Raw genomic sequence first — 26,511 nt, forward strand, 5'->3', positions numbered from 1 at the left:
TGGCTATACTATCATCATTCATTAAAACGTAAGCAACTACTATCCCAAGTCTAACTTACTATATCAACACTAGTCTAGGAGAAAATGCTTTGAGATCTAAAGTTGTTCATATTTTACAAATATATTTATCCATATGCATAAAAGAGAGAGAGAGAGAGAGAGAGAGAGAGAGAGAGAGAGAGAGAGAGAGAGAGAGAGAGAGAGAAACTTGAAAATAAATTAAACAAATTAAAGAATGTTGTGGAAATACCTGTTATATTATGATTTGTTTGAAAGAATTTTATTCTTCTTATGAAAAAATCTTGATATCGATACGATAGAATATTCCATAGTAGGTAGTAGGTTGACCAGGGCACCAGCCGCCCGTTGAGGTACTACCGCCAGAGAGTTATGGAGTCTTTTGACTGGCCAGACAGTACTACATCGGATCCTTCCCTCTGGTTACGGTTCTTTCTCTTTGCCTACACATACACCGAATAGTCTGGCCTATTCCTTACATATTCTCCTCTGTCCTCATTCGCCTGATGACAGTTAGATTACCAAACAATTCTTCTTCGCCCAAGGGGTTAACTACTGCAATGTAATTGTTTAATGGCTGGCTACTTTCCTCTTGGTAAGGGTAGAAGAGAGCCTTTAGATATGGTAAGCAGCTCTTCTAGGAGAAGGACACTCCAAAATCAAACTATTGTTCTCTGGTCTTGGGTAGTGCCATAGCCTCTGTACCATGTTTTTTCGATGTCATGGGTTAGAGTTTTCTTGTTTGAGGGCACTCTTCTTCTTGTTTTGTTAAAGTTTTTATGGTTTATACACGAAAGATTTAGGTTAGTGTTGTTACTGTTCTTATAATATTCTATTGGTCCTTGTTTCCTTTCCTCACTGGGCTATTTTCCCCTGGCCTTATAGCATCCTGTTTTTCCAACTAGCTTAGCAAGTAATCATAATAATATCATCATTATCTACGGCTTTCTACGCCTATTGACGCAAAGGGCCTCAGATTTCGCCATTCGTATCTATTGAGTTTTTAAAAGCAATACTCTTACTTCACGCTCCATAGTCCTCAGTCATGTAGGCCTGGATCCCCCAACTCTTCTAGTGCCTTGAGGAGATCATTTGAAAGTTTGGTGAACTATGCTCTCTTGGGGAGTGCGAAGAACATGCCAAAACCATCTCCATCTACCCCTCACCATGATCTCATCCACATATGGCACTCGAGTAATCTCTTTTATAGTTTCATTTCTAATCCTGCCCTGGCGTTCAACTCCCAATATCCTTCTGGGGGCTTTGTTCTTAAATGTACAAAATCTGTTGGATATTGTTTCATTGTTATACCACGACGCATGTCCATAAAGTAACATAAATCTTGCTAAACTGATATATAGCCTGATTTTTATATGTAATATCAGGCGATTTGACTGCCAAATTTGACTTAACCTAGTCATTGTCTGATTTGCTTTTTCAGTCTTTCATTAAACTCAAATTCTAAAGATCCTGTATAAAAGATCAAAGTTCCCCCAAATTTAAATGATTCCACTTCATTAATCCTTTCTCATTCCATTGAATATTTCATCTTCCATTGCATATTCCGTTCTCACATTTCTTTCTTCTATTTATCTTGAGCCCAATTTCATGTGATAATTAACGCATTCTGGTAAGCAAGCTTTGCAAGTCCTGTGGTGTTCTGCTAATAAGGACAGCGCCATCAGCATACTTTATGTCAGCTAATTTCCACAGGGTAGTGTTCTGGGCCCTATCTTGTTCAACATATATACATGCTGATGATACTCAGTTCTACCTGTCAGTTTTAACAACACGAGATACAATGAAGAAAATTGATGGGATAATGACTGAAATAAAAACATGGATGCAGAGGAAAAAGCTTAAATTAAATTATGTATGTTTTTTGGCACAAAGGTGGCTTTGCAGAATTACCAGTTATTTCAAAGTATAAAAATTGGCGACGCTGATGTTAGGATTGTGCCTGTTGTGAAAAATTTGGGTGTACTGATGGATTGCAATTTGTCAATGAGAGGTCAAATAGTGAATACAGTGAAAGTGTGTAACTATCACCTGAGAAACATAGCATTTATTAGAAAACATTTAACAGAGGGCAGTACAAGAATTTTAGTGATGAGTCACGTAATATCAAGGCTTGATTATTGCAATTCTCTGTACTATAAATTGCCCAATACACTACTAAGAAAGCTTCAAAATGTGCAAAACCGGGCGGCTAGTCTGATAAAAGGCATTAAACCTTGGGAGAGAATAACTCCTGCACTGATCAATCTACATTGGTTACCTGTTAAGGCTAGAATTGAATTTAAGATTTGTTTGTTGACTTATAAGGCACTTACAAGTGATAAGCCTAAATATCTTCGTGATTGCTTGGTCCCTTACCCTCAAGCTACTAGCGCTGCGGTAAGAGTTAGACATGCTGATGCCCCATGTAGACTATTCGAAATTAGTGTGAATCATGCAATACGAGGAAGAACTTTTTGTTATGCTGCACCGAGACTCTTCAACGACCTTCCACTTGATGTCAAGAATAGCAAAAATGTGGCAGCTTTCAAGAAAAACCTGAAGACTTATCTCTTTGGAAAGTGTTATAATAGTGATCAGAAAACTATTAACCCTGAATACAAATGCTAGCCAATACTGAAAACATACAGAGCAAAATATAAACTGAAAAGAAATTATTTTCACACATCAAGGCCCGCCTGAACAGACTCTTTGTGTCTGATGAAGGGCGAGAAATAAACCCCTAAAAGTAAAAGTAAGTAATTGATTTTTTTGTAAATTAGTAAGGAGCTGCCTACGCTAGCCTGTCATCTTGGAGGGACTGAAATTTTGGGTAGAACGCAAGCTAGACCAGTACCCACCATACTAAGTTTCCTTATTTCCTTTCATCACTGGACTATCTCTGTTGGAGCCCTTGGGTTAACATCATCCTGCTTTTCCAACTATAAGGGTTGTAGCTTATCTAACAACAACAACAATAATAATAAACGTTGGTTGCCATTGCTATAAATAATATTGGCTACAATTTCCTTTATAATTTCATCAATAAATACACAAGGAGAAAATTTTTCTTTATACAGACAGACAGACAGATGGATCTTGTAGATTGCCTTGCCTATAGCAAAACACAGGCTCTTGCGTTGGCAGTCCGTAATTTGTGAGAGAGAGAGAGAGAGAGAGAGAGAGAGAGAGAGAGAGAGGGGGGGGGGCGGGTGATATCGTTTTTCAAACTAGGAGGATACGCTCTGTACAGATAGTCTTTATTTGACCTGAAATGTTACATAGCATATGTGGCTTAAAATATAAAATCATATTAAAATAATACGTTATTATATCATAAAATAAATATTTTACAGATTCTGTGCATATTTGGAAATTTAAATAGTATAGATATATAAATATAATTATATTTATTGAAATAGTTTCAACAAAAGTGTTTTGGTTTTGTTGAATGAAACGCGCCCTCGGTGACCAATGCTGGGTTGCCACTCGTACGATAATTATCGTATATGTACGATTATTTTGGGTCCGGTACGATGTACGATACATACTTTGGGTATATACAATGTACGTGTGTGTGTTTGATTAAGCAATTATGCTAAAATACCTTGAAATAAGCTATATATGTTACTCCTTAATAATCTTGTTCAAAGTGTGTACGATAATTTTGGTTTAAAAACCGATAATTTTAAGATTCATGTATGATAATCCAGAGGAAATAATCTGGTAACCCTGGACCAATGACAGAAGCTGACGTGTGTTTACGTTTCGAGTTGTTACGTCTCACTCGGTATCTAAGACCACGACACTATTCGACTTGTCTACGTTTAACTAGGCACCTTTTACCATACATGTCTTGCAGTTAATAGATATTTGCCGAAAGATGAAACTGCAACTGATAACTGTGTTGATTTCTGTTGCGTTTGTTTACGGTGAGTGTGTAAAATATAAGTATGCATCATAACCTAATCATCTTCAATTTGTTGCCTTTAGCTTGCTGTGCAATACCGGCATTTGGAAGGTTTAGGGGTCTTACTAACTTTATCTGGAGGGAAAAAAACTGTTAACGGAAAGATAGAGCAAAGATAAATCCTAATCTTACATTCCTAAAATGCCCTAGGACGCCAGGCCAACCCTTGAAATTTCTTTCCCAGTTACCGGCCAAAGGTGTTACCATGTATGTATAGTGAGTAAGCTTTCAGCCTCTAATGGATAGGTAGGTAGGTGTTGGTGTTCAGTTTCTTGGCCCTTTTACTATGTTAGGATACGGTACTGTATTGTTAAAGAAGGTTTGTGACCTGAAGTAAGTCTTGGTTATATCTGTGACACGGGGGGAGCTACAGTATATACCTGGTTAGGCTAGTTGGGGTGTGTTAGGTTTTGTATTCTTTAGAAAGTATCCTGAAATTGATATAACTATAGATGAGGCCACATTTTCGATAGCAAAAAAAGTTTTCCTATAGTAAACAATGCGATTTCAACAAAATTTCACCCTTAACGTCTTTTTTTCTGTTTTCTGCCGCCCAAAATCCCTGATTCCCACCTGTCTCTTGGGAAGGTGGAGGATAGCGTGATAATTTTGTATTTGCTATGGAAATAGAGATCATATTCATTGAAAGCACATTACAATATTTACTTTAGGAAAAAATTATCTACTAGAAAATGTTGTCCTGAGAGGAACTATAATTTTACCTAATTTGTATCAAATTCTTTTATTGAAAGTACACAAAAAATTTGCTTAATGGTGTGACCTAATGTGTTATACTGTACAGTACTGTACTTTAGTATAAATAATCTAGAAACTATGTTCACTTGCCTATATATTGTACTTTTTTTATGTGTTGTGCTTTCTGCCTTCCCCAAAAGTTATGTTAACCCAGGTATAAGTGAATGGCAAATTATTTTGAAATATTAGAAAATCTTTTACATGACTGATTTATTAGCTAATTTTTGTTTCCAGAAATTCTTACATCGATACAATAATTTTCCTAGTCAGTTGAAAGTATCAGTAAAGTTTCCTACGGTTAAGGCGCACAGCATAACAAATGTTTTCTAATTAAATGTAATTTACATTCATTCCACCTCCCCAATCATAGTGGTTTTTGTTTTAGTAAAGCTTTTTACTTGACTAAAGAAACCTGAAGAGCAGGGATGAAATCTTCTCATCCGTTGCTGGAAAATTATTTGATAGTAAAATTAGAATTGTTTCAAATGTTGTTGTTGAGAAGTTCACACTTCAGGGAATAGTAGCATAGGGGATTACGGGTATGTATTGAAATGATTCATTTTACTATAAGAATTGTTTTATGCAGGTACTGTACTGTACACTTTCAGTGTTATTTTCGTTACCGATATTTAATTTCTCGAGCATTACCATTGATTTTTTCTTTTCAGGACGTGGCACTCAGCAAGTAACTTGTGGCTCAGTCGTAAAACTTTACAATTCTTACTATAAGGTATGATTTAGTTTTATGTAGTTGACAGATATAGTCAGTAAAGTTTGATATGTTTAATCCAAAAAAAAAAGTTCTTAACAGATTTTAAAAGTGTATATTTCAGCACATGTATAATATAAGCTATGAATTTTGCCATAATTACAGTCTTCTGGTCACAAGATTTTTAATTTTATCTAAATTGAAAAAAGTATTGAGTTAAAAGCTGAAGATGGAGACGACTGGTGAAATCTAACTGAGGCTTTTTTTTTTGTAGGTGAGACTACATTCTCATGATGTCAAGTATGGATCTGGATCCGGCCAGCAATCAGTCACAGGCACCCCAACACAAGAGGATCATAATTCAAACTGGTTGATCAAGGGAACGTCAAAACTGCATTGCAAAAGAGGGTGAGTACTGTTATTTTTTATTATTTCTGGTCAATTATACCTAGCTGCCACATCTCACATTTATTTTGAATTCTGTCACTGGACTCTTGGAAAAAATTTCATTCTTGTGGCTGTAGAGATCTTTTTTAATATCTTCCTGTTCATAGACTTAAGTGTAAAAGATAAACCTATCACTTCCTACAAGAGAAAATTAGTTTTTACATATTTCTTTTTTATTTTTCTTTAGTTATAGGGTTAATGAATGCTTCTTCCTCATCCCTTATGTTCTCTAGACAGAGCAAAGTATGTAGTTTCATCAGTGTTGATTTACTTTTATTTCTATGAAACTCACCTGAGGTTCATACGCCTTTGTCCTTGAAAAGCTGCCCATTTATCGATGTCTATCTTTTAAATGTTTGTCTTTTTCTCTCACTCCCCATTGCCAGCCCCCTTGCATACTATTGCCGCATATAATACTGTAGATAGTATTGTTTGGCAAGAAGCATGGTCTATTCTTCGGTTGTTTTCATCAAGCTTATTGCAGTTGGATGTGTTAATAGTGCTCCTCTTTTCCAGGTTGAGATGTTGAGTATTACTGTACATTAGAATTAAAGTTAGTTTACTCCTATGTTTCCTTCTAGTGTTGAAATGCATTTGTGCAAGTAGTTTATGGCAAGAGAGATTTTATAAGATCCTTACTCTAATTGTGTCACATACTGGGGACATTTTTGTGAGGTAAACAACACTGTTAATGCTTAAGATGTGTAGACGTACAAGACAACTTATGGAAGATCGTGTCCAAATTTCTTATAAATGGGTTTGTGTGGACTCAAAATGTAACAGGAAAGTAGATCTCTTTATGTTAAATTTTGCCGTGTTCTTGTAGTCTAAAAAGGATATATCTTATGGCAGTAGTAGTGCTTTTGGCATATCCTGTCTTAATGCAAACCCCAAGTTATTCCTGTTGTTTTGCCTCACAGTTCTAGTGTAACAATTAATAAGAGTTGAGGGCTGACATGCAATCCCTAAGTTATCTCTCTACTCCAGGTGCTTCTGTTACGGAACCCTCACCTATCCAAGATCCAGATTCTTGTAGTCTTCTGGATTCTGAAATAGAAGTCCAGGTTAGGTTAACTGAGCCTCGTATCCCTCCTGTAGCAGGCACTAATGAGCAACAGTTTTACACCCCCATTAATAATGTGGCTTATTCCCCATTTAAGGACGTGTTCCAGAACTTTAGCTCTAGAACATCGGACTTTAAGCTGCACTACAGATCCAGAGACGTCGGTAGTATTTGAGTCACCGACAGGTGTTTTCTACACCTAATGTGTCTGGAAATTGGGGGTTGGTGGGAAAAACCCATTGTAGACATCGTTACGACCTTTCAACAAGAAGTTGGAAGTGTTTTTTTCAATGCTACCAGATCCTCTAACATGGAAAGTAGATGTCATATTGAAGGACTGATTGAACCTAAACATTTATGGTAACTCCCTGTTCTCAATGATTCGGGCAGTGATAAACAAATTCAGGGTGTCATTGAACTGCTGGATGATTCTTGTGGCTCCTTTTTCCTCTTAAAGGGAATGGGTTATGGGTCTATGCTCTTTCCTGTCAGATTTCCAGACAGTTGTCTCTCGGGACCAAATTACAGTACAGTACTTAGACAGCCTTTCTCTGGAGTCATGGACCTAAGGCCCTATGTTGTTCAGGTAACCCTATTAGAGAAAAGAGATTTCTAAGCCTTTTAGACTGTTTATTTTAACTTCCAAGAGATATTCTGTATTAAAGAGAGAGAGGCATGTCTATTTTGATTGGTGCAAATCTTGGAAATTATCAGTGACTAAAGCTAGTATGCACAATCTTATGAAGTTTCTACATTTTCAATATCTACGATCAAGGGTTATAGGTCCATGCTTAATACTATTCTCAAACATCTTGAATTGAACCTTTGGTTATAAAGTCAGTTCATTGGAAATTAAATATGGTGTTACAATTACTGAAAAGTTAGGTGAGACAAGAATGACTGCAAGAATTTTTCTACATTCCATCTTTAGAAAGGAAGGGAGTTAATCTTTCATGGATTGGTTTCTTTGTCCAATTAGGACTGAAAGTTTATCAAGACAAAGTGAATAGGATTAGGAAGACCTAATTTGTTTGTAGGATCAGGTATGTACACCCTCTCGCCAAGGATGCTAAGTCCTTTCTTATGAAGATTTGGTAACAAAAACTCGCTATGGATTGGATCCCGGACTAGTGAAAGACTTGAAAGTTTGGTTTCATGATACTAGGAGTGCTGCTACTTCTCTTCATTTCTGTAAGAATCTGTCTATGGAAAGGGTTGAGAAAGCTGCATAGAGGTGTACCAAATCAGTTTTTGCCTAGCATTATTTAAAAGAAGTCTGGTTTTCTTTTAGAAGTTTCTGGATTTTTTATCCTTTGGTAATGGGAGGTGATGTTAGTAATGTAATTTGGCTATTAGCCTTTATTTATTTGGGTAATTGGTATTGGTCAAAGTACTTTTAATTTGGTTATAGGTTAATTTTTTATGCCTTACAATACTGGCATTATGTAGTAATATTAGGCTTTCTCGATCTGGAATAGAGTTCTTGTAGAAGATGAGAGGTGTTCTCTCTAGTTTTTGTTGATTTTAATGTACAGAATATTCAATGCATCCATATGAACCTCAGATAAGTTTCATAGAAATAGATCGAATTTTAAAAATAAAATTTGTTATTTATTTAGTCACCTGAGGTTTATATATCCCCCTTGTCTCCACTGATTTAGTGAGGTCAAGAACATATTGAATTTGCTTCAACTTTGTAACCTGAAGAATTGACCACATTTTTTACCAAACAATACTATCTTTTACTACTACTACTACTACTACTTCACACTACTACTACTACTACCAGCTTATCTACATTGCTAGTTGGAAAGAGTCGGATGCTATAGCCAAAGGCTCTAACAGGGAAAAATAGCACACAGTATACAGCAATTGTATACTGGAGGGGGTTGTTGGCAATGGTAAGGGAAAAACAAAAATTTTTAGATGAAAGCAAGGGTCACTTTTTCATGATAAAGCTGTAAGGGCCTCAGATGAGTGTATGTATAATCAATTTTATTGTTAAAATTCTTATTTTATTCTGGTTTATCCCTTTCAGGGGTTGTCATAGCAGATCATCTGTCTCCATTTACTTCTATCCACTTAATCCTCCTCTGCCACATCAACTGCCCTCATATTTTCTCTTAATTAATCCATAAATCTCCTCTTCCTACTTGGTGGCTCATTGCTCAGCATGTTCCCCCCGACGTACTCTTCCTCCCTTCTCATCATGTGCCTGAACCACTCTAATCATGCTTCCTTTGCTTTTTTACCAAAATGACTTTCATGTAAAGTTCCTTTAATGATTTTATTTCTGATCTTATCCTTCCTTGTTACCCCTGTTAGAACCTCAACATTTTCATTTTTGCACCTTTCAGCTCTGTATCTTGCTTCTTGATTAAGGTACTGTACAGCATAGCTGGTCTTATCACCACCTTATAGGCCTTTCCTTCTGTTGTACACCACACCTGATGCTGTTCTCTAGTTATTCCACCCTGAATTCGCTTCTCTCACTTCCCCATTGTTTACCTATTTCAGTTCTATACTGCATTCCTGTCATCTATTATTTAAATTCTACTGTCGTTTATTCACAGAGAACCCATTGCTTGTGGACAGACTATACGAATGGAACATTTACCCACCAAGAAGAATCTACATTCCCACCACTTTTCTTCACCCCTCTCAGACCTGCAGGAGATATCAGCCTTTGGAGATGAAGGAGAAGGAGACACTGGTGACGAGTGGGTTATCATCTGCGACGGGGAATCATGGGGCCGTCAGCAGACTGTAATGCTTCGACATTCTGATACTGATGTGTAAGGAAACATTGATCAGTCTGTTTGGTAAAGGTTTAACTCCACAGCCTTTGAAAGTACTGTTGGAGGATAGTTGTTGTCATTAATTATGGAACATGGGAAACTTAATTTAATCAAGCTTTTGATGTGAATTACAGTATGTGTAAGTGAAAAGTTGTAGATCATATGTTATAGTAGTCACCCTCTTAAATGAGAATGATATTTATCAACCTTCTTTTTATTTAATATTCATTATTAGGAAAATTAGTTTACAACTTTCATTCTAATTCAAGTGGGTAACTATATAGATACAGTAAGTAAGTAGTAGTTACAGGTGACAGCCTCTATACCGTGGACTTCGCTATCTTGGCTGAAGTTCTCTCTCACGAGGGTACGCTCAAGTACTTTTATATCCGTTTCTTTCTCGTGTTTTTTTTGGTCAAACAATGAGTAAGGCAAGATATTTTTACTGAGAATTAACCTTAAATTTTATCAGAATCTTCAACTTTTTTTCATTAATACAGAAGTTAATTGGAAATCGTATGAATTTCATTTTTAGTGTTTTCTTTATCCTATACTGCCTTTTTTTTTTTTTTTTTATATATATATTCTGTATGCTCCTCTTTCTCTTGTTCTTATATTGTTTTATCTTTGAAAAGATGGATCTTAACACTTAAGTTTTGCCCCTAATTTCTTTTTAATCCATCAGGAAGAATCATATTTTTGTATGCTATTTATCTTAAATGAGATTTACATACAGTATATATATATATATATATTTTTTTTAGCATTAAATGCCTACTTCAAATTAAGGAGTTGCACAAAGCTGTATATCCTGAAGATAGTTTCTGGGTCGACCTGTGACTGCCGGTGAAAAAGTCCTTCTTTGTAGTTTTTCTGATATAAATCTTCCAAATATACCAGAGAAAATTAAAAGCATGGAATGCAGAGGTTACAACCCTCGCGCGAGCACCTTGTTGGTGTCGTATATCTAACAAGGGCGTTTGTAAAACACTATTCACATGATGAAGGGATTATCTAAATGGAAGACAGCCTGTGAATAGTGTTTTACAAACGCCCTTGTTAGATATACGACACCAACAAGGTGCTCGCGCGAGGGTTGTAATCTCTGCATTCCATGCTTTTAATTTTCTCTGGTATATTTGGAAGATTTATATCAGAAAAACTACAAAGAAGGACTTTTTCACCGGGCGTCACAGGTCTCTCCCCAGAAATAGATTTTTCCTTCGTCAAAATCCCTTTTTTAGTATGGCTTAACAAAACCCTTTGTAGCTATATAAGTTTATTTTCATTGTCTATGTTGTGACAGAAGTATCTAAATAGGCCATATTACTCTTGATTATTTTCTGCGAGTCATTTTGTATTATGAAATGGCTAAAGTATTGCAAATAAGCTTTCGGAAATGATTTATTTTTTTATTTTTCTTTGTGTTTAGGTACCTTGGAGTGACTGGTCAGCAATACGGACGCCCAATCCATGGGCAGAACGAAGTAGTCGGATTGACACGACCAGGCGTACAGGCAAAGTGGGAGACGATGGAAGGCGTGTTCATCAATCCATCATCGTTTTCCGATGACAGCAGAATATTCCATGATCCCACAGAACTATGAGACACCTTTGTATAGATGCGCAAGCAGAGCTACTCCTGCTCTGCGATGTTATTTATTTTTACTTTAAAGCAAAAGCATTGTGTATGGAATACAGTCAGTAGAAGTCATTATACATTTGATAGTCATAGCCTATAGCTAAGAAATGTGTTATAGAATATAATATTCTAAGTGTTTACATTTTCTTGGTTTGACATGTCAGTTTATTAGTATTTATGACAGAGGTAACCTATGTGTGTATATATTGATTAAGTATCCAGTATTGGTAATGCACAATAACAGTAAGCTCAGATGCTTTTCTTAATAGATCTCTTCAATACAGTCATAATGCTGTTTATCAAGTTGTGATTATTTTATAATAAAAATTTGGTTGACTTGGAATCCATTCATAGAGGGCTTGCGTGCCATATTGGTATACAATAATAAGTGTGTCTTGAGTGTCATACAAGATGAAGTTTATCGTAACACTATATATGTACATTACTGTAATGTGTATTTGACTTCTAGGTTTGTATTCTTTGATAAGTCATACTCAAGATTTAGCACAAAATCATCCCGTATTACAAAATAGCTGGGCATTGATCACCTTGTTGACCCCTTTTTCTTCTGTAGGTCATACTGATTTAAATTGTGACGTCCTTGTATCCTTGTAATTAAAAGACAATTGAAAGTCAACATGGTTTTCTGTCTATGCCTCACATTATAATTACAGTATTTACCTATTGGTCGTGATAACTTTGCTTGATATAGGTTTTTATTTTTAACTTTTTCTTAGTCCTTAAGGAGAAATGCATCTATATTCTTGAAAAAGACATATCTCTTTTCTACAGAAAGCAATGATGAATTTGACATAAAGTCTGAGCTACTTTTAATCTTTTTGGATTTAACATTTCTGCTACTACTCCCTTCCTAATGCAATGTTCCCAACATACTCCGGCAATGTTCCTAAATACTATATAGTTAGACCTTTCCAGATATATCCATTTCATTTGCCAGAGTTCTTGGTTTCACCGTTTAGAGTAGGATAAGCCTTGTCTTGGTCACAATTTTTATTTACCAATATTCTAGTTCTTTCCATTTAATGTAAGCTATAGACACTCCTATTGTTTTAAATGCTTATACAGTCCCCAATTATTCTTGTGTATTCCTAAGGTATCAGAAATGTTCTGCCTCTAGCTCATACCTATCTACCATAGCATTCTTGTGTGTCTGCACTTGAGGATGTATATAATATTATGCACCAGGAAAGATTTGGACAGCAATCCTTTAAAGGAGTTATGGCTTTTCAGTGCCGATAAGACATGAGAATACAGTAGTATGTATAGGCAAAAGGTCATACTAGATTGTGACTTCAAATAGGTACAATGATAAGAAATGTAAAAGGATAAGTAAGAACCCTGCTAAAGAGAAGAAGCCTGCCATGGTGTTGCTATGTGAGAATATTCTAACCACATGTAGACCAAAGAACTATAGTGACAAGCAAAGTGAATATCACCAGGTTAAAAAAAAATATAACATGAGGAATATTGAAAATGAATCTGTGATGTTTTTAAGTATGTTTCCCAAAGTAAGGAAAGGAGTAGAATGACCTTGGAAGTAATTGTCATACCTTGAAGATAATAAAAAAAAACTTCACATTAACAACCTAAAGAAATCTGGTCTTCTATTAATCAACAAATGAAAGAAAAAGAAAGCAGCTGTTAGAGAAAAACTAAAGAACAACACATTAAGGTTAAGGAATACTGTATAAGTATCTGAGAGAATGGTGCACAAAGAAACGTTTGGTTTAGGCATGCTCTTGGCACTCCCCAAGAGAGATTATTTCACAAAACTTTTAACTGGGCTACACAAGGCACTAGAAGAGTTGAAAGACCCAGGCCTATATTGCTGAGGACTGAAGTAGGAATTAGATGGTGAATGAAGAAGAGTTGATTTTAAAGCTCAAGATAGAGACGACGGGCGAAATCTAACCGAGGCCCTTTGCATCAATAGGCATATGAGGACAAGATGATGAAGTATAAATAAGAACACGAGAAAAGGTAACATTCCATGGTCATATCATACTACGTGAGTGGACGCAAATACCAATATGCTATTTTAAATGACAGAAATACAACTTTATGGTAAATTTCTCATTAAATACCAATAATTTTAACATAAAGATTGTTGTTGGCTTACAACTTATTTAAATAATTTACATTTTAACATTGATAAAGTGTCAATCACAGAATTGTGAACTGATGAGTGTAAGAGAGATAATTGAGGATCAGTTGAAGAACCCGTATGGGAAGTGCTGGAGCAAGAGCGTAGAAGAAATCTGCAGTAAATATGGGATGGAAGTGGAAGAAATAAGAAGTTGGGGGAAAAGGACCCTGAAAAAAGAAATCAAGAAAAGAATTATAGAAAAAATAGAAGAAACTATTGAAGAAAAAAAGAAAATAATGAAAAAATTAAGATTTATTAAAGGAAATGGCCCTATGCCTTATATCAGAGAAATGTATCTGGATAAGGCATCCCTTGTGATGAAAGCAAGATTAAATATGCTCAACTTAAAAGCAAATTTCAGGGGAAAATATGATGACAATTTGTGTGATCTATGCAAAGAGGAAAAAGACACCACCGAACATTTATTTTTATGCCCAAAGTTAGAACAGCTAAAGAATGTAGAAATAAGTTTAGGTATGCTGAAAAATCCTAGCAGGGATCTGGCTGCATTTATAGATAGGGCAATGAATATAAAAGAAGAGTTTAAGAAGCCCAAACTGATGACCACAACAGGTTGCCAAAACTGATGATAGCAAGGTGTTATCCTATCCAATTTCAAAGTAGAAGGGAATAAAAGTAAAGATTGTGAACCTCATTATGATATTAATTTATTTAAGGCACAGATGATATAAACTTAATAATAAGAATAAGCTTAGAAGCTTTGCACCTATCTATAAAGAGATAGAGTGCCCGCTGAGCAATAAGGAACCAGGAGGAATAAAAAATTAATCTATAAAAGTAACAAATGCATTGATTTGTTTATAAATTTTTTAAGAATTTCGTTGTTATCTATTGTGTTTTAGAGCATTGCCCAAGCGCTCAAACAACTACTGTACACATAATTCACGTTATATAATTTCATTCAATAACGCAGGGGTGCCATTCCTTTTTTATATAAGATATTCATACATTTTTTTATATAAGATATTCATACATACATTTCACCTATATTGTATGACAGTGAGTTGCATTTAATTTCTCTTTCATCAGCCATTAGACCTTTAATCAGCTCACCGATGTCATTTCATTTCTTCACTGTTATTGGTAATGGAAATCATTCCTTAATATATCAATTATGAATTGTATAATTAAAAGTATGAAGATGTATATTGCTGTAAATATGCACCTTTCTATGGTATTCCATGCCATTCTCTTTTTTTTTTTTTTACAAAAAAGGAAAATAAAAAACATGATAGGTAGTAAATGATCTAATATTTTGTATAGTATATTGGTTTAATTTATAATTAAAATAATTTCATTGCTAGAAGTTATATAGTGGGAGGTAAAATATAAATATAACCTTGCTTCTATAGCATGACCTTAGGGTTATCCAGTATCAGATGGTACACTAATCTAATTATAAATTGACTACTTTGTGTTTGGATTTAATTCTTGGAAAGGACACGTCATTTTCAAGGAATGTACTTTTCTAGGAAGTATATTTCCTTCGTATTTTTTCCTGGTAAAAGCGCCTTTAGGCCTCAATAATGCTTATTTCCTCGTCTTGCTCTGCGAAAGGTCATCTCAATAACATTTGAGTAATGTGATTGGTTGCTTTCAGGTGATGCAATCACAGCTGATTTGTCCAATGTTATAGTGAATGAATTATATTTGTAAATAAATTATTAAAATAATATTGCAAATACTTTTTTTAAATATTTATATATCTTATAAATATTTCGGGTACATAATGTTACATATAAATATGGAATAAAAGCAGGTAACTATTTTTATAAAGACTTTGTTTTGTTTAAAAAAATGTAAACCTCAGCTTTCCAATTGGTCGATGAAGATATATAATGACGTCACACACACCGGAGCCAATCAGTGTGGGAGTACCATCCAAGGCGCCCTGTCATCATGACGTCACAGGAATCCTTGGGTGTTTGTAAACACAGACACGTTGAGAGTGTTATTATGTGAATTATTGTGACTTCCTTGTGTCCGTTGTTTGCAATTTATCGAAAATAAAATGGAGGTGGACGATATGCACATGCAAGAGCCCGAACACGAGGTAAGCGAGCTTTTGAAGCTGTTATCAGAGTCGTCTGCATATTTGGAATACCAAAAAGGATCGAGAAAGTGGTTTTCTTTGTTTTAAGGTGACATTTTGGTTCCGAGGTTTTCTTGAAGCTATGGCCAAGGTTTGTCTCGAATTCCTTATAATTAGATTTGCTAGTATGGAATGTTTGATTTTTGACGCTGTAGAGTGAGTAATGTATGTGGAGAAATGAAATTGGGTCGACCAGAAGGCTAAGCCATACTAGTAGGAAGGGGGGAAGACTAGTATGGGGGTAGGGATGTCGTAGCTTACACTGTAGTGATTGGGGTTAATATATAATACATTAATTGGGTTCTGGCTATGTTATTGTACTGTATTACAGGGTAATGGAACCTAGGGGAAAAATACTTTTTTTCTATAGGAAAAGGTCCGTTCTCTTACAAAATGACACTCGTTCCTTGGGAAACTGTATATAATGGTAAAACAAGCCTTTTCTTCTTTATATATTACCACCTTGGATGTATAATAAACCAATGAAAAAATACGCTAAATATCTATATCTTGTACTAACGCTATATATTTCATTTATTTGTTGACATTCTATGGGTCGGTTGTAGTCGGTCTCGTTCGTTCGTTTGTACATAGCGTATACCCTGGAATACGGTAAAACTTTACTCCGGCTACTTTCGCATTTTTATCTTTATGATTAATGTGAACTGGGACATGATAGCTTATATATTGGTCAATTTATATAGGAACCCTATTTCAGAGCAAGTCCATTTTATACCTATAGGAGACTAATTGCAAGTTATTGCGCACATGTTGGTTTTAATGGCTTTTGGGAGCTTTCTGTGATTTTGCAATGACGTATTTATGAGCTGGTTTTTTTTTTAACTATTTAAGAGCTTCTTAATAGTTTTCTACAAACGCCATTTTATTTTGCTCTTCCAGTCAGTTTCAGCATGATTACCGTCACTATAAGACATATCCAAAAGAGAAGTACAATCTGTTTTGAAATTTTGTGTAAATACATACATTTCGGTAATTATGTTAACCCTTTTACCCCCAAAGGACGTACTGGTACGTTTCACAAAACCCTTCCCTTTACCCACATGGACGTACCGGTACGTCCTTGCAAAAAATTGCTATAAATTTTTTTTTTCACATATTTGATCATTTCTTGAGAAAATTCAGGCATTTTCCAAGAGAATGAGACCAACCTGACCTCTCTATGACAAAAATTAAGGCTGTTAGAGCAATTTAAAAAAAATACACTGCAAAATGTGCTGGGATGAAAATAACCCCCTGGTGGTTAAGGGTTGGAAATTTCCAAAGAGCCTGGGGGTAAAAGGGTTAAAACTTATCCCGGAGCCTTTGTATATCAGCGGCCAGTTCGTCAGGCGTTCATTAAAAATGGACATCAACTAACTTATACTTTCCCCCTAACCTAACCTATAAGCCGTGTCCTTACTTACTTACCTAATGGGAAGGGGACGGGGCTAACGCCCCCTGTGACCCCCCCTTACACTGCCGTATTCTAAGGTAGCCATAATAATACATACAGGCGGCCGCTATGATACATTCACCCCGAGAAGTACAATCTGTTTTGATATTTACTGCAATTTCATACATTTCGGTAATTATGTTGAAACTGATCTCTTCAGTACTGTATATAGCTTTGCTCATCTCAAAGTAAAAGATATCCCTGAAATAATGACCCACAGATGATTGATTTCCCAAACAGATGAGCAGTGAAATTACCTTTCAATTTGAGAGCATAGCGAGCATTGGCAGAGCAAAAACCATTAGAGGAATGTGATGTGAATCATAGATAATTATGATACTTTAATTTCCAGCCACTTACATGAACCATATATTTTTTCAACTGGCTATCTTGTGTTTATTATGCATTTCTGACCATTATTATTGCTGCAAATCACTAATTTTTTATTTTTCCCAACCAAAAACCCGTTTCACACTAATCCTTCAAAATTTTTTTCATAATAGGTAGTAGGAAAACTCCTGAACGGATGGTTAGCCCCAAAATGCATGATCAGAAATGAACAAAACATATAGCAAAAAATATTGTTTGTGTACTGTATTTGGCTAGAAATTAAAGCATCATATATTTACTGCATTTTGTTATGGCTAGCTTTGGATAATATGTAGCCAGCAACCTTACTACGTTTGGCTGAATGGTAAAAGCTGGCATTGGTTACGCTTGCTGTACAAGTCCAGAAGTACACCTGATTGCAAAAGAACATAGGAAGTTATGTGATTAGAAATTCTTTATAGGAATATTGAGTTTCACTGTAGTACCTGTACAGTACAATATTAGTTAGGACATTGGAACTCACATAATTGAATAGATCTTTGCAAATACACTATTCTGAATCCCATATACTATTGGCAAAAACTTCTTAAATGAAGTTGCAGAATTTATTAAATAAAATCCCATTTTGCTCCATTCGTCACATGCCGCAGTAGCCTTCTTCCTCCCGGTAGTTTAGAAAAAACTAATAGGTGGTGCTTCTGTCATAAGTTATTTGTTCGAACAAATAAAGGGCCCAACGTTATATATTCTAATCCTGTTGGTTATTTGTTTTCAATATTGGAATGCAAAAATGTAATTACAGTTTTCATCTTATTTATCATGTTAATAATGAAAGGTTAAGGCAGAAACTTGTGTTTGATATATTTAGTTTGATTATGGGAAATGGAAGCCAAGGCCATGTTTGAACAGAGGCTGGATTGCAAAGCTACAACTCACCCCTTTAAGTATGTATTATCCATTTGTTAAGTTTTTATAATTGAACTAAGGTATAGATTATACAAATTAAATAATGCCAAAACGCTAACGCACGTAGCAAAACATGTTCTGCATGCCAGAACATAGGAACAGTGGGATAATTTTAAATTGCATAGCAAAAACCCATTAAACTAAGGGATAAATTAGATAAATAAAATAACGCCAAAATACTAGACCACTGGACTAACACGACTAGTGAAACATGTTCCTCTTGCCAGGACATATAAACAGTGAGATAATGTTTATCTGCAAGCGAAGCAAGCTATGACAGAACAAAAACCTGTAAGTAATTAGTGTTAATTTGGCATACCCACATGCAGGTAAATAAGCTCAATTAAGTAAGGAGGTACAGTATTTATAGTATGATGAACATGGCTATGAACGACCCCATAGAAAATTGGATTGAAAAATCAAATTTTCTGTGTGTCCAGAAGTCTTGGCAAACAAAAACTTCAGTGCTTTGATAGTGTTTCATTACTAATACTGGGTTTTGATTACGGTAACTTTTTTATTATGATAACTTGCATGAACAAGTCTTTTTAAAAAGTTGATTTAAATATATAATTAGACTGGTACGTTATTTTAAAGTGTTTCAAACATAATTGATGATGATATCTAGTGCAAAGTCATACCTTTTCAGTTATAGTAGTTGACATACTATAACTCAAAAACTAAGGATTTCCTCAAGAAATCGTTATAAGTAATGTTCAAAACACCACAAAATACAATAATTTACAGTCTTATTTTCTATAAACCATTTATTGCGACGTTCTACAATTTTACCGAATATTCTCGAGAATCAATAGTTCCGTAATTTTGGTTAAAATTTATGCTCATGTAGTTGCTTATGTGGGATACTGTGCATAGTTATGCTATCAGTGTTATATTTTTCAGGGTCAGGTTAAAGCTTAGATAATGACATACTGTCATAGGTTGGGTTAGGTGTGATGACCTTAGTTTAGGATGTATCAGTGCACCTACTGAGGAGGGTCTACTGCCTACCTGGGACTGCCCTTGGATCTGTCTTTTGGTTACCTCATGTCAGTTTGCAGCCCTGGGTTTACTTCCCTACCAGGTTCCCTTTGGAAACTTGATTTTCCAGACATATTTCCTAATCTAAGCCACCTTAATACTTGAAAAAAATAATGTGGTGGTAGGTGATTGGCTAAGAAAAAGTCATGTGACAGTGAAAACATCCTGGAGTGTAGATATGAAATGGCTAGCAGTACTAATAATAGCTGACTGACAGTTGTCTGCATAACCTGGCAATATATACGCTTTTTATACTAGGTATTGATCCAGGATTATGAGAAGCATCAATGGGAATTCCACTCAGACTGCACCTTCCGGGAATCGCTCATCCCAGACGTATCTAGGGAGGGATGGGACACCCATCTGATATTCCTATCCATCTTAGAGATGTGATCCATGGAAATACGCACCTGCTTTTCATTGTACTGATAACACTTACAGCGTTGTTACTTTGTAAGTTCTTCATAAAAGCTTTGATGAATAATAATGTTTCTGTTTGTAACTGTGTCTACAAGGGACTAGTGTCATGGACCTTTATCAAGCACATGCACTCTTGGGAAGTCGTCAACACAGTAGATATGTTTGCAAAAGTTCAATCTAGTCAGAAAAACTTTTTGAACAAACAAACTCGGTTGACAAGGACTCAGTGTAAGGATCATTCCTTGACAGAAAGGCTTATTACTTCAGGTCTTAATCATCGCTTGACGGGCTCATTATTCAGCTGAACAAGAAACTTCCAGTATTTCCCAGTCCTAGTCCATCTGCAGCGTTCAAGATGCCTTCTAACATCCTGGGAATTCTAAATGCTCACTCCCTTTTGCCCATTTACCCAAATTGATGCTCAGCATGGCCTTGATCTCTCAAGTGGCCACATGCCAATGGTAGCTGGACCAGCTATTTTCTTTCTACCTTCATCAAGAAAACAGCTCAATCATCGCAATGAAGAGTAGCACTCGGACCCCAATACAAGTCTTCAACTAGGATTTCCATCTGGACTCTTTGCAAGAATCATCTAGACTCATGAGGAGCTTCTAGGTAACTCAAACTGGGGGTAAAATTTTGCAAATTCTCTTGTTTCTCAAGAGATCCTGCTTGAACCTTAGTGATATACGCCAGATAAGTCTTCAGTCCTAGAGACTGCCCGCTGCTAGCCTATCCGTGATAAAGCAATTATGAAACGACATATCTTAGCTTGTGTCACATGTCACTTTGTAAGATAGATCTCTATCATGTTGTTTCATGAATTCGTGGCCAGGACCTAGAACCCAGCCTTTCACAACTTCAAGTACTTCTTCAGCTCTTCTCTACAAGAAAAGTATACAGTTATGGGACTACGATGACCTGCCTTCCTACAGCGACAAAAGGAATAAAAGAAAAGATCCTAGAATACTAATTTCTTTCTGTCTTTGTGGGATATTGAGATGTCCTCCTCCAGCTGGTGAGGAGACGAAGAGATCATCCCTGATTCTAGGGCACAAACTCGCACATATGGGATTGATCCCAGCTCTCAGACTAAACTGTAAGAGACGCAATTTGTTAAGATGACTCGGGTAACCACTAAATCGTCTCTGCCCATTACTTACGTGAGTACCCATAGATCCCTGTATCCTTGGCCTGTTGGTAGTTGCTCAATAGATTGTGTAGGAAACCTTGCTCCTTCACAGGAGAGGAATCCTCTTGTCTAAGATAGTGGTCAGAATTTAAGTCTAGAACGAGTAGTAGATCGACTGGCCCTCCTACCCTTTCCTTCTTCCCCTTCCTTAGGGAGCAGCAATCACTCTGTTATTCAATGTATCGGACACTAAATTTTACTAGTAAGCTTTGTTTAGAAGGTTCTCCCTCTCAGATGAGGTGGGGTGGCCAAATGTTCAACCCATTTTCATAGTGACCATCATCATCTCCTCCTCCTACGCCTATTGACGCAAACGGCCTTGGTTAGATTTCGCCAATCGTCTCTATCTTGAGCTTTTAATTCAATGCTTCTCCATTCATCATGACCATACATTCTGATAATCTATCCTCCACATGGATATAGGTTTTCCTAGACCGTCTACTAGTGCCGGGTAGTAACATAGCTTAACACTTGCTGCATATTCATGAACAGATCATTACAAAGTTGATAGTCATAGTAAGCCTGTCAGTTTGGTTACAGAGACTTCCTCCCTCCTTTGGACAAGTCTCTTAATTAAAGGATGAGGGTTGACGTTCGTTTATAAGTAAGATTTGTTTTTCCTAACTATACTAACCTGAGTCCAAGTTTCACTTTCCTCCTTGGCTGAAGGTCAAACTGAGAGTTGAGGCCTGTTGGGTGGGTGGGGCTTGATTGCCACCCTACAGTAAGTACCCCCACCTTGTTTAAGATTTAATAACGGTATCCAGCTTTTCTGAAAGCATACTCCTATTGTTAAAGGACCCAGGTATGTATAGTTAGGAAAAATATGAATTACCGGTCCTTAGAAAATTTGCTATTTTGTTAAGGAATCGGGAAAACCTGGATTGCTGAGGCTGAGGATGATGTCAAAGAGGTCCACTCATAGTGTGACCAACAGGTTTTATGACGTTACACAGTACTAGAGAGATTCTTGGTGGGTAGGAACTTTTCTATTGAACTCAATATGTTGGTAAACACATGTGCCTCCTTGTGATGATTCTGGAGAGGAATGTTGCATTGTGATTTTGAACCCAGTGATAATTTTTTGTTGCCTGCTGGCACATCTGAAGAAACTTAGTGAATCCTTTGTTTTGTAAGTACTGAGGGATATCACTTTCATGCCTTTTAATGCTTTCTTTACTTCTGTTGTTACTTTTTGTACTTTTGTTTACAAATGTCATGTGTTTTTATTTGTTTTAATGTTTTGCATAGATTTGCTAATTCTGTTTCACTTCTTGGATTTTACCCTCATTTTTAATAGTTTCTTTATTAGATTTTGCTGTTTTCTGATAATTTTCCTTGACCTTGTTTAGGAACATTTCCATCTATCTCATGTGCTGATTCCAATACAAATTTCATATTACTGATAATATCTTCTTGCTTCCATTTCTTCTTGTAGCTGGGCATACCCATTTGAACGCATCAGATTTTTCTCTTATTACAGGAGTGTTATGAAATTATATTTTCTCTTTCTATCATTAGATCTAAAGAAATTTTGCTTCTCATCATTCTACAGTCGCTTGACTGTTTGATGCTGTTAAATCTTCAAGTAAAATAATTTTTTCACTGAGAATAAAATCTATTTCGTTTTTAGTTTTTCTATTTGAGCTTCTTTGTGTCCATATTCTATGATTTTATAATGAAAAGTGTTCATGATTTTTAGATTGTTTCTTTCAGCAAATTCTACAAGCTTGTCTCCTCTATCATTCCTTGTGCCTACTCTAAATTTACCTACAGCTGATTCTCCTCCTTCTTTTGACTTGATAATATACTGTATGTTTTTATATTCATCATCATCTCCTACGCCTATTGATGCAAAGGGCCTCGGTTAGATTTCGCCAGTCGTCTCTATCTTGAGCTTTTAGTTCAATACTTCTCCATTAGTCATCTCCAACTTCGTACTTCTTAGTGCTCAGCCATGTAGACCTGGGTCTTCCAACTCTTCTAGTGCCTTGTGGAGCCCAGTTAAACGCTTGGTGAATTAATCTCTCTTGGGGAGTGCGAAGAGCATGCCCAAACCATCTCCATCTACCCCAAATCATGATCTCATCGGAATGAAAACAATGCATGTAAATTACGTATTAATTTATATTCGTAATTAGAAATGTACATGCAAGTTTCTCTCATTAAGTGCACAGTACTTTATAGGAAGTAAATCATTTGTTTGCGATGTTTAACATCCCCCCGTTGCCTCGCGTTCTCTGTGACACCTTCTACACTTGGTTACTCAGTTCTCCCTCCACATCCTCCCTCCCTCTCCGCTGTTCAAGGAATGGTGATGTGTTTGGTAACGCCTTTTTTTTTATAGTGGAAATCTTATCTTTGAACTCGAGATTGTTTGCACGCTTATAGTTATAGAATTCTGTATAGTTTCTATTTAGGTACATTTATAGAATCTCGAGCCTGTGGGTGAAGGATTTGTGGGGGGTAGGTCTTTCTTTGTGTGGAGAGAGAGAGAGAGAGAGGAGAGAGAGAGAGAGAGAGAGAGAGAGAGAGAGAGAGAGAGAGAGAGAGAGAGTGGAATGCGCATTTGGTTCCCCTTACCTCATTTCATGTGCCTTTTTATATTATAATATCTTGCGGTGTTTTAATGCCATTGTGTATTGAACTTTTATATCTACGTCTCGTAATTTCTGTAGATCGTATAAGCAAGATATATTCTGAAAAAACAAAAGCAATAAATATATAGTGGATAATACAGTCAACTGTTGTTTGTGTACCATAGATATTAATCTCTCTCTCTCTCTCTCTCTCTCTCTCTCTCTCTCTCTCTCTCTCTCTCTCTCTCTCTCTCTCTCTCTCTCTGGTGGATACTGAATGATCAAGTGTTTTGTAATATTAACTGAAGATAGGTACAACCTACCTACGAAATCAGACTTGATTTTATTTTGTATTCCATATGAATTCCTTTGTATAACCTTTAATATATAGATGTGTACAATATTATTTTTAATATGTACTTAAATGTCTGTCTAAACTTTATATTGTATTATTTTGTCATAACTTAATTACAGTGTACATATAAACAATATTACTATTACCACGTACTCGGTGGGGCGCAATAAATTGATTAAAACAAAATGCTCTCTCTCTCTCTCTCTCTCTCTCTCTCTCTCTCTCTCTCTCTCTCTCTCTCTCTCTCTCTCTCTCTCTCTCTCTCAAATTTATCAGCATCGCATTTGCTAGTCTCATTCCCTCTTTCTGCGGCCTTGAATTTTTTCTTTTACCAAGTTATATTTTGGCAAGAAATATTGTATTGAAAAAGATATATGTATTTTGAAATGGACTGTATCTTAAGGGTTATCATAGGTAAATTAAAAAAAAGAAAAATGCTAAAAGACTTTGTAACAACACGGCCATCTTGAGCGGTTTCCAATTTACAGGGAGGCATCTTACTCAAGACTCCTTATCTCCTTTCCTCACTGGGCTATTTTCCCTGTTGGAACCCTTGGGCTTATAGCATCTCGCTTTTCCAATCAGGTTTGTAGCTTAGCAAGTAATAATAATATAGGCTATTTGGCTTTTGACAAATCCAGTGATTTTAAATTTGTGTATGGAGACTCCAAAATTTGTATAAATTCATCAAAATAGAAGATCATTAATTGTTACAAAATAAAATAAATTAAATTAATTTAAAAATGAGGGGGAAAAGATTGAAATATATATTAATTTTATAATAATGCATTTAATAAGTTTATAAATAATTTCGTAAACGCCAAAAATAGCAACAATGAGTATCCAATTCTCTCTCTCTCTCTCTCTCTCTCTCTCTCTCTCTCTCTCTCTCTCTCTCTCAAGAAAAAGGTGATTTCGATCATTATGTCGAACATTAAAAGCTCACATTCTTACAGAAATGAACAGAACATGCATGCAATTGCCAATATATGTAAAATATAAACTAAACGTAATACAAAGATGACTCATTTAGTTTATTTATTGATCTTTTAACTGATCTTGAGGTATTTTATATTCATTTCTCTTATAGCTTATTTATTTCTTTTAATTGATCATAAGGTATTTTATGTTTATCATTTCTATAGTTTATTTTATTTCTCTTTTAACTGATCTTAAGGTTTTTATATTCATTCTTTCTCATATAGTTTATTTCTCTTTTAACTGATCTTGAGGTATTTTACAGTTATCATTTCTCATATAGTTTACTTCTCTTTTAGCTAATCTTAAGGTATTTTATATTCATTATTTCTCTTTTAGTTTATTTATTTCTCTTTTAACTGATCATAAGGTATTTTATATTAATTTCTCATATTTTATCTATTTCTCTTTTAATTGTTATTAAGGTATTTTGTATTTATTATTTTTCATATAGTTTATTTATTTCCTCTCTTCACTTGGCTATATTTCCGTGTTGGAGCCTTTGGGTTTGTAGCACCTGCCTTTCCAACTAGGGTTGTAGCTTAGTCAGTAATGATAATAATCACACTATGATATTCTGATATTCGACAATCATAAAATTGCGTGACATATTGTGCAAACACATTGAAGGAAACAGACAAAACCATGTTACTCTTTATAGTAACATAGGATTTATAGTGAGGATAGAATTGCATAAAGACACTTAATTCCAATGTGGTTTTGCGTAACAGAATTTGCATGAAATGGGAAACAAACAAACACATTTCCTATTTGGGGAAATGATTTTTCATTTGCATGCATAAAGGGATTCGGTACTGAGGGTAAATTCTTCATTAATACAACCAAAATCATGCAGTGCTTTAATGCATTACATATTAACCCCTCTCTCTCTCTCTCTCTCTCTCTCTCTCTCTCTCTCTCTCTCTCTCTCTCTCTCTGAGTGAATATATATATATATATATATATATATATATATATATATATATATATATATATATATATATATATATATATATTGCGATATCAGTTTCACATTCCCAAAATATATTGTGTTGCTTGCAATTTAGCTGTTATCTCTACATTATATATATATATATATATATGCAAATATCAATTTCACACTCGCAAACTCTTTGCCACTGTTGCATTATATGCTATTTGACCTGAAGTCATATTTAGAGGTTAAAGATAATTTATGGACGTAGTTCGAGCAAGACCGTGTGTTGCATCTACGCATTTGTATTAGTTTTAACCGTGGAATGTCTTAAATAAATTATTCTTCTCTTTAAGTAACATCTTTTTCTTATATATTAAAAGGACATTGGATATGGGACGAATGGAGAGACTGTGAAGCAATTTCGGTTGGGTGGTTTGGTGGAAGCTCAACTGCGTATTGCTTTTTTCCCCACCCACGCGAAGGAAGTGTTGACTGTCATTTTAATAATAGTTTATGATCACCATTGCGTATGATCCTGTCATTTTAATAATAGTGTATGATCACCATTGCGTGTAGATTA

The 26,511-nt window shown here is 35.5% G+C and overlaps 2 protein-coding genes across 3 annotated transcripts in view; both read left to right on the forward strand.

Annotated features, from left to right (window-relative positions):
• Window positions 1-3,765: 3,765 nt before the first annotated feature.
• LOC137637681 (stromal cell-derived factor 2) lies at window positions 3,766-12,037 on the forward strand. The gene is made up of 5 exons (XM_068369835.1): window positions 3,766-3,947; window positions 5,410-5,471; window positions 5,725-5,858; window positions 9,534-9,755; window positions 11,191-12,037. Exons 1-5 carry the CDS (start codon window positions 3,899-3,901, stop codon window positions 11,363-11,365), a joined length of 642 nt encoding a protein of 213 aa, XP_068225936.1. The 5' UTR covers window positions 3,766-3,898; the 3' UTR covers window positions 11,366-12,037.
• Window positions 12,038-15,487: 3,450 nt separating this feature from the next.
• REPTOR-BP (REPTOR-binding partner) overlaps window positions 15,488-26,511 on the forward strand; it is a 21,086-nt gene continuing 10,062 nt past the window's right edge. The window contains exon 1 of one of the 2 annotated variants that reach the window (XM_068369833.1): window positions 15,488-15,641. In XM_068369833.1, coding sequence (XP_068225934.1) covers window positions 15,600-15,641 — 42 coding nt within the window. In that variant the 5' untranslated portion in view covers window positions 15,488-15,599. Of the gene's footprint in view, window positions 15,642-15,747; window positions 15,772-26,511 lie in introns of those variants that run through there. The other variant, XM_068369834.1, reaches the window with a different exon arrangement.

Source organism: Palaemon carinicauda, unplaced genomic scaffold (genome assembly GCF_036898095.1).
Source record: "Palaemon carinicauda isolate YSFRI2023 unplaced genomic scaffold, ASM3689809v2 scaffold92, whole genome shotgun sequence".
Classification (NCBI taxonomy): Eukaryota; Metazoa; Arthropoda; class Malacostraca; order Decapoda; family Palaemonidae; genus Palaemon; species Palaemon carinicauda.